Source organism: Schistocerca nitens, chromosome 10, assembly GCF_023898315.1.
Source record: "Schistocerca nitens isolate TAMUIC-IGC-003100 chromosome 10, iqSchNite1.1, whole genome shotgun sequence".
Classification (NCBI taxonomy): Eukaryota; Metazoa; Arthropoda; class Insecta; order Orthoptera; family Acrididae; genus Schistocerca; species Schistocerca nitens.
The window spans coordinates 31,071,826-31,081,106 of NC_064623.1; the positions used below are offsets into that span (position 1 = coordinate 31,071,826).

Sequence of the window (9,281 nt, forward strand, 5' to 3'; positions counted from 1 at the left end):
ACAAAACATTAAACTTATCCTCCGGTCCAAATGCATCATGGTCCCTGGTCATGCCTGTGTCACCTACTGCCACCTTCGAGAAAGCCCCTTCTCCTTACTGACTGTCCTTGCCAATCTTTACAACGTCACCCTCTCTACTGGCTTCTACCCTGACCTGCGGAAGACTTCCCATGTCCTCTTATTCCTCAACCCCCCCCCCAAAAAAAAACCTTCCGTCACCCCTTCCTATCGTCCCATCAGTCTCACCTCCTTCTTCAGTAAGGTCTTCGAATCCATTCTCTTCTGTCGTATCCATCAGCACCTTAATCACCACCCCCTCACCTAGTGTGACTTCCGACTCTCCTTCTCTGCCAAAGACGAACTCCTTATCCTCGTCCACCTTCTCTCCCTCCAGCTTAACTCCAGTTGCTCCAACATTTTTGTTTCCCTCAACCTCCTAAATGCGTACAACCGTGTATGGCACCCCCAGTCTCCTCTTTAAACTCAAAACCTACACCCTGCCTATCAATTTTGTCTCTCTGGTCGCTTCCTTCCTCTCATGCCATCCTTCCAATGTCACCCTCCACAACACCCTCTCCCGTATCTTTTATCTCACTGATCGCATCCCCCAGGACTCCATCCTCTCCCCTTTCCTCTATCTCCTGTACACCGCCGATATGCCCTGGCCACACCCTCCTGTCCACCTCCTCCAATATGCTGATGACACAGCCTTCCTGGCTCTCTATCCTACCCTTCAATGGTCCCAATGCACCCTCCACCTTGGCCAGTTCACCACTCGGTGGTTCCTTCATCTCAGCCCCTCCAAAACCCAGACAATCATCATAGGCCGCACCACCTGCTCCTTCCGGCTCCACGATTTCTACCTCACCATTTATGGTTGTCCCATCCAGCTCAGCCCCACCCTGAAATATCTTGGCCTCACCCTCGATCGTTACCTCACCTGGACCCCTCATCTCCCGACCATCCAGCAGCAAGCCTCTTTTATTTTTCCTCTCATAACTGTTAACACAGCACTTTATGAGCCCTACTAAAGAATGAACTTTCAACCTCACACTCAAATGTTTGCTTGCCGGTCACTGTGACGTCCAGTGACTAGTCCACATTCCAAGTCACTAAACTCACCTAACCTTCAGATTCTGCTTCTACCGCTCCTCTACCGACAACGCCCTACTCTCCGCCTCCTTTTATACTGGCGAGTCTGCTTCTCGTGACATCAAGTGCTCAGTTCGGCATTACGTGCGGTGTCCAGACAGTTCTGATCAGATAGTGTATATAGGTGTGATGAGGATGTTTGGTTTGTGGGCCACTTAGCTGAGCAGTCATCAGCGCATGTACAAAGTTCCAATTCTTACACAGTCCATTTTCTTTTCACAATCCAATCTAGTCACTCTCACAAATGATGATGATGATGATGATGATGACAACACAAAACCCAGTCCCCAGGTAGAGAATATCCCCAACCCAGTCGGGAATCAAACACGGGTCCCTGTGATCCAGAGGCATCAACGCTAGCCCCTAGACCACGAGCGGCGGACGTGTATGTGTGAAAATTTACCTCTGAGACCCTATAACACTACTGTCCGCTACTGTTATACCATAACCTCAAAGCTGTATCACTAAATTATTAGTCAAAGCAATTATAGTATAAAGAAGCAGAGCAGTGTTACCCTCTGGAAGGAATTCTGTTATGTTGACCGTGATGTACCTAACGGAAGTGGCTTATCAGAAGGGAAAGTCAGAATTACGTAAATGTTTAAATGGTAAAAAATAAAATTTACCTATCCACACTCTACAAATGATAAAGAAAACGGTCGCCAGCCTAGTTAGGCATAAGAATGAGTAACATTCCTATTCAAAAAAATGGATATGAGTAACTTTAATGGACAAACACAACCTATACTTTGCCACATGAGAGTGCAATGAACTCCAGCACAAGCATATGTTAACGTTAAGGTTGGAGCTGATAGTCAGAGCAGAACAAACTATTTGCCAAGTACAACAGATATTGACACACGCTATAGTCTTCAGTGCTTAGTCAAACAGGATGGTCTCAACAATATTACTATTAATATTCACCATAGAATCATACATTGGACATAGGTTCTGTCTCACTTTTCAAACATTTTCCTATCTAACAAAAAAGGTAAATATAGTTCACTACAAAATTATGAATTGGGCATAGGTTAAGTCTTTCTCAGCTAAATGCCTTTCCACTTAGAATAAAATTTAAATGAAATCCACTGACAAACACTTTCTCACTGATCTATGACCGAAAGCAGTTACTGTAATCTATCTATCAAATGTTTCCTACTAGTGAGCACAATAAACAAACTGTAGGTCCTATTACACTAACGATATGCTCTTTCCTATGCACATGGGATCTTTATTTTAGCAAACATAACCATGAAACTTTTATCAGTAATTTGACCTGTTACTGCAGTAAGACACAAGTTAACGTAAAACATCAGGCATTGACTCACCTGGTACAGTGGACAACAAGCTGCATTATTCATTTACTGAACATAATTTTGTAGCTTCAGTATGAGTAAGTATTCGGTAATTTCCAAGAATGATTGCCTGTCGAAGTCGGTGAGTCCAAACGATGGATATCGAACGTGTGATCGTAAATCGATCATGCGACTCTGGTGGCGGGCGTTATGAGTATGTTTACGTTGGTTATTACAGCAACGACAAAAGAAGAGCGTTACAAAAATACCTGTAAATGCAAAGGAGATGACCTACCTTTCTCGTCGTCGGTGTTGTCGTCACGTGGAAGTCCATACGGTGGTCTGTATGGATAATTTGGAAGAGTCGAAGCATGTATTCTTCCTGATACTCGTTCGTTTTCCGCACTGTCCGCAATGAAATTGTAACGGTATTTCAGCATCGAAACTAATCTTACACTTCGCACCACCACAGTCTTCTTTCCTCGTCAAGTAGTACTTCATATTTGCGACAAAAAGTCGAACAATTTTCTACACTTTATAAACATGGAATTAGATTCTTCCATGTGGGAGAATCCGCCGAAGAAACATCAAGAACACCAGACATCCCACTCACTGTCGACATAAATCGTCTGGCTTTCCCTAGCAACTCACAAATAATTCACGGAGGTATGTAATTTAGAGCAAGTAAGGGAATGACGGAAAACAGATAAAAATGACAGTCATAAATAATTTATCACAACACCCGCCACCGGAGTCGCATGATCGATTTACTATCGCACGTTCAATATGTGTCGTTTGGACGCACCTACTTCGATAGGCAATCATTCTTGGAAATTACCAAGTATTCTACAGCAAATTGGTTTAAGACCTAATTGAATTTATCTGCTTCTTTATTTCCGATAATTCTTTGAAAACCCACAGATATTTTAAGCAACAACTTTGACTGCAAAATTTACTTCAACGAACAGTTACCATGACACATTCTGTATCCACATTAATTTTAACCAAAACTTGTAATGTTTTAAAGAGGCCTTTTAATATAACACACTGGGCTTTGATACTCTTTCAATTAGGATACTAGGTGAGCACTTTAACATGGGAAGGACCCTGACTGGATAAGTGACTGAGGATAAAAAAATCAGGGTAGGTACAAGAGTTCAGGTATCAGTTACCTTATATGAGCACACTGAAAAATCCAGTGAGCTGAACCTTCACTGTACAATTCTACTATTTCTTCGTCCCTTTTCAGTGATTGCGAGTGCATGTTGTTGGGTGGAGGTGCAGATAGACAAGCTGGACTCTGTCATTTGTTGGTGGCGAAGATAGATATTAATTTCAGAGTATTGCCAGCATATTACTCCATTCATCCGAAGCTTTAACATGTATTAAAACGGCACTAAAAGCCCCTCTCGGTACCAGCACAAATCACAACTTTTACATGAGCTGTTAGCGGTTCAGTAGCTCGTCTCCGACTGACTCTTTGTTCCACCTTTCTATCCATGCCAACCACATTTTGCGCGGCGCGCTACACAGTTCCGTTCCCAAGGGGAACCACACCACCTTTTACACAGAAAATAACTAAAAGCCCTAAATGAAGGTCAGCAGTTTACATAACGGCGAATAGTCACTTTAAACAAAACATATCGTTTGCACATGTTGGTAGTTCTACAGAAAATTATTTAAATAAAATTATTCAATTTTATAGATAATCAAAGAGATTATGAGAGAAAGACAAAACATATCATTTGCTCATATTGTACATATTACAGAGATTACACTTCCTACAATCTAAAAGACATCAACGTTTTCAACTGAGAATAGATTATACATGTTTTATACAGTATTGAATTAATAATAATTACAAAAGCTCAACGATATAATCTTGAATAAACAGAAAGCAAAAATGAATCTTTTTTTGCGGTTTTAGGGCGCACAACTACAGTGGTCATTAGCGCCCAGACTAAGTTATGAATGCACTGCGAGGCACAAGGTTAAAACAGCAACTAAAAGGGACAACACGATAAAAGGCACATTAACAGGCAAGGGATTAAAAGAAAACAGCATAATCAAATGTCCTTAGACAGGTTCGTGAAGTGGATGAAACGAAAAACGCGAACAGCTGCTCCTGGGTCATCCGCTAAAATTTCATCCAGAGTACGTGGCAGGCCAAGATCAACGCGCAGTGTATTAAAATTCGGACAGGACGTTAAAATGTGGCGTACCGTCAGCAATTGCCCACACGGGGAGAACGGCGCCGGCGCAGCCGTCTGCAGATGGCGGTGGCTGAAGCGTCAGTGTCCAATTCGTAACCGGGCCAAAACGACCTCCTCCCGCGTGAAGAGGTCGTCCGAGCCGTGGGGAGAGGTTTCAAGACCCGAAGCTTGTTTTCAGTAAGTGTAGACCAATCGGCATGCCACAGCGATAAAATGCGCTGACAAATGACCCTGCTAAAATCAGATGAAGGCACACAACAAGAAGCTGTCCGAAGCTGGAGGACCGCAGCCTCGGCCGCGGCATCTGCAGTTTCGTTCCCAGGGATACCGACATGGCCAGGAACCCACATAAAGCTAACCGGAGAACCGTCGTCCGCCAGCTGCTGAAGAGAGCGTTGGATCCGGTGCACGAGAGGGTGAACCGGGTACGGATCACTGAGGCTCTGGATGGCGCTCACGGAATCGGAGCAGATGACATAAGCAGAATGTCGGCGGCGGCGAATGTAAAGAACAGCCTGATAGAGGGCAAATAGTTCAGCTGTGATGACCGAACAATGGCCATGGAGCCGGCATTTGAAACTGTGTGCCCCGACAATAAAAGAACACCCGACACCGTCATTGGTCTTAGAGCCATCTGTATGAATGTTGTTGTGGTCTTCAGTCCTGAGACTGGTTTGATGCAGCTCTCCATGCTACTCTATCCTGTGCAAGCTTCTTCATCTCCCAGTACCTACTGCAACCTACATCCTTCTGAATCTGCTTAGTGTATTGATCTCTTGGTCTCCCTCTACGATTTTTACCCTCCACGCTGCCCTCCAATGCTAAATTTGTGATCCCTTGATGCCTCAATACATGTCCTACCAACCGATCCCTTCTTCTTGTCAAGTTGTGCCACAAACTTCTCTTCTCCCCAATCCTATTCAATACCTCCTCATTAGTTACGTGATCTACCCACCTTATCTTCAGCATTCTTCTGTAGCACCACATTTCGAAAGCTTCTATTCTCTTCTTGTCCACACTAGTTATCGTCAATGTTTCACTTCCATACATGGCTACACTCCATACAAATACTTTCAGAAACGACTTCCTGACACTTAAATCTATACTCGATGTTAACAAATTTCTCTTCTTCAGAAACGATTTCCTTGCCATTGCCAGTCTACATTTTATATCCTCTCTACTTCGACCATCATCAGCTATTTTACTCCCTAAATAGCAAAACTTCTTTACTACTTTAAGTGTCTCATTTCCTAATCTAATCCCCTCAGCATCACCCGATTTAATTTGACCACATTCCATTATCCTCGTTTTGCTTTTGTTGATGTCCATCTTATATCCTCCTTTCAAGACACTGTCCATTCCGTTTAACTGCTCTTGCAAGTCTTTTGCTGTCTCTGACAGAATTACAATGTCATCGGCGAACCTCAAAGTTTTTACTTCTTCTCCATGAATTTTAATACCTACTCCGAATTTTTCTTTTGTTTCCTTTACTGCTTGTTCAATATACAGATTGAATAACATCGGGGAGAGGCTACAACCCTGTCTCACTCCTTTCCCAACCACTGCTTCCCTTTCATGCCCCTCGACTCTTATAACTGCCATCTGGTTTCTGTACAAATTGTAAATAGCCTTTCGCTCCCTGTATTTTACCCCTGCCACTTTCAGAATTTGAAAGAGAGTATTCCAGTTAACGTTGTCAAAAGCTTTCTCTAAGTCTACAAATGCTAGAAACGTAGGTTTGCCTTTTCTTAATCTTTCTTCTAAGATAGGTCGTAAGGTTAGTATTGCCTCACGTGTTCCAACATTTCTACGGAATCCAAACTGATCTTCCCCGAGGTCCGCTTCTACCAGTTTTTCCATTCGTCTGTAAAGAATTCGCGTTAGTATTTTGCAGCTGTGACTTATTAAACTGATAGTTCGGTAATTTTCACATCTGTCAACACCTGATTTCTTTGGGATTGGAATTATTATATTCTTCTTGAAGTCTGTGGGTATTTCGCCTGTCTCATACGTCTTGCTCACCAGATGGTAGAGTTTTGTCATGACTGGTTCTCCCAAGGCCATCAGTAGTTCTAATGGAATGTTGTCTACTCCTGGGGCCTTGTTTCGACTCAGGTCTTTCAGTGCTCTGTCAAACTCTTCACGCAGTATCTTATCTCCCATTTCATCTTCATCTACATCCTCTTCCATTTCCATAATATTGTCCTCAAGTACATCGCCCTTGTATAAACCCTCTATATAGTCCTTCCACCTTTCTGCCTTCCCTTCTTTGCTTAGAACTGGGTTGCCATCTGAGCTCTTGATATTCATACAAGTGGTTCTCTTCTCTCCAAAGGTCTCTTTAATTTTCCTGTAAGCAGTATCTATCTTACCCCTAGTGAGACAAGCCTCTACATCCTTACATTTGTCCTCTAGCCATCCCTGCTTAGCCATTTTGCACTTTCTGTCGATCTCATTTTTGAGATGTTTGTATTCTCTTTTGCCTGCTTCATTTACTGCATTTTTATATTTTCTCCTTTCATCAATCAATATTTCTTCTGTTACCCAAGGATTTCTATTAGCCCTCGTCTTTTTACCTACTTGATCCTCTGCTGCCTTCACTACTTCATCCCTCAGAGCTACCCATTCTTCTTCTACTGTATTTCTTTCCCCCATTCCTGTCAATTGTTCCCTTATGCTCTCCCTGAAACTCTCTACAACCTTTGGTTCTTTCAGTTTATCTAGGTCCCATCTCCTTAAATTCCCACCTTTTTGCAGTTTCTTCAGTTTCAATCTGCAGTTCATAACCAATAGATTGTGGTCAGAATGCACATCTGCCCCTGGAAATGTCTTACAATTTAAAACCTGGTTCCTAAATCTCTGTCTTACCATTATATAATCTATCTGATACCTATTAGTATCTCCAGGATTCTTCCAGGTATACAACCTTCTTTTATGATTCTTGAACCAAGTGTTAGCTATGATTAAGTTATGCTCTGTGCAAAATTCTACAAGGCGGCTTCCTCTTTCATTTCTTCCCCACAATCCATATTCACCTACTATGTTTCCTTCTCTCCCTTTTCCTACTGACGAATTCCAGTCACCCATGACTATTAAATTTTCGTCTCCCTTCACTACCTGAATAATTTCTTTTATCTCGTCATACATTTCATCAATTTCTTCATCATCTGCAGAGCTAGTTGGCATATAAACTTGTACTACTGTAGTAGGCATGGGCTTTGTGTCTATCTTGGCCACAATAATGCGTTCACTATGCTGTTTGTAGTAGCTAACCCGCACTCCTATTTTTTTATTCATTATTAAACCTACTCCTGCATTACCCCTATTTGATTTTGTATTTATAACCCTGTAATCACCTGACCAAAAGTCTTGTTCCTCCTGCCACCGAACTTCACTAATTCCCACTATATCTAACTTTAACCTATCCATTTCCCTTTTTAAATTTTCTAACCTACCTGCCCGATTAAGGGATCTGACATTCCACGCTCCGATCCGTAGAATGCCAGTTTTCTTTCTCCTGATAACGACGTCCTCTTGAGTAGTCCCCGCCCGGAGATCCGAATGGGGGACTATTTTACCTCCGGAATATTTTACCCAAGAGGACGCCATCATCATTTAATCATACAGTAAAGCTGCATGTCCTCGGGAAAAATTACGGCTGTAGTTTCCCCTTGCTTTCAGCCGTTCGCAGTACCAGCACAGCAAGGCCGTTTTGGTTAATGTTACAAGGCCAGATCAGTCAAAAATCCAGACTGTTGCCCCTGCAACTACTGAAAAGGCTGCTGCCCCTCTTCAGGAACCACATGTTTGTCTGGCCTCTCAACAGATACCCCTCCGTTGTGGTTGCACCTACGGTACGGCCATCTGTATCGCTGAGGCACGCAAGCCTCCCCACCAACGGCAAGGTCCATGGTTCATGGGGGAAGTCTGTATGAATGAAGATCATATTAATGAACTTCGAAAGAATGAATCAGTAAACAGTTAGGTAGGGTCTGAGTTGTGTTACAACCGCATTGCGATAAGCTGATCTTCTCGAGAGAGGCAGGATCTCTGTGAATGGCCTCATTCCACGCTGTAGTGCCCATCACCTCCCATAAATGCCGCCTTATGAAGTCGACAGACGCCTTCTGTAAGACGTAACACGAGTTGGCGACGCCCAAGATGGCGTAAGTGACGGCGTTGTCTACGGTGAGGCGCCTAGCCAGTTCCACCTCGCATTGGTTCTTCAGCTCACGCAGGTCGTAGCGGTCCGCAAACACCAGCAAACCCTGGGCCATATCGCGCAGGGCCAGGGCGTGGCCGGAATACATGTAGCGCAGTGCCTCGGCCACCACTTCGGGTTCCGCGCCCTCGATGTTGACATAGTTTTCTTGCGCTTCCTTCGTGTTCTGCTGCAACATCCTGGCAAAGAAGGGACTGCGGGCGGCCAGCACGGCTTTGTGCGCTTTCATCCTGACGTCTCCGGCGTGGAGAATGAAGTCCGCAAAGTCCTGGGACTCCAACAAGTTGGCGAAGTCTCTAGCGAGGACGGGCTGCGTCTCCGGAGCGGAAAGGCTTGGGAAATCGTCCCACACGACGCACACAATCTCCACTTCGCACTCGAATATCAGACTGTCATCAA

At 43.7% G+C, this 9,281-nt stretch overlaps 1 protein-coding gene across 1 annotated transcript; it reads right to left on the reverse strand.

The window, feature by feature from the left end:
• Window positions 1-8,607: 8,607 nt before the first annotated feature.
• Window positions 8,608-9,111, reverse strand: LOC126209825 (speckle-type POZ protein B-like). The gene has a single exon (XM_049938957.1). The coding sequence runs from the start codon at window positions 9,109-9,111 to the stop codon at window positions 8,608-8,610; it is 504 nt and encodes a 167-aa protein (XP_049794914.1).
• Window positions 9,112-9,281: the final 170 nt, after the last annotated feature.

Bases quoted from the DNA above. Each gene is read 5' to 3' on its own strand.
- LOC126209825 (XM_049938957.1), bottom strand. From the start codon at position 9,111: ATGAAAGCGCACAAAGCCGTGCTGGCCGCCCGCAGTCCCTTCTTTGCC.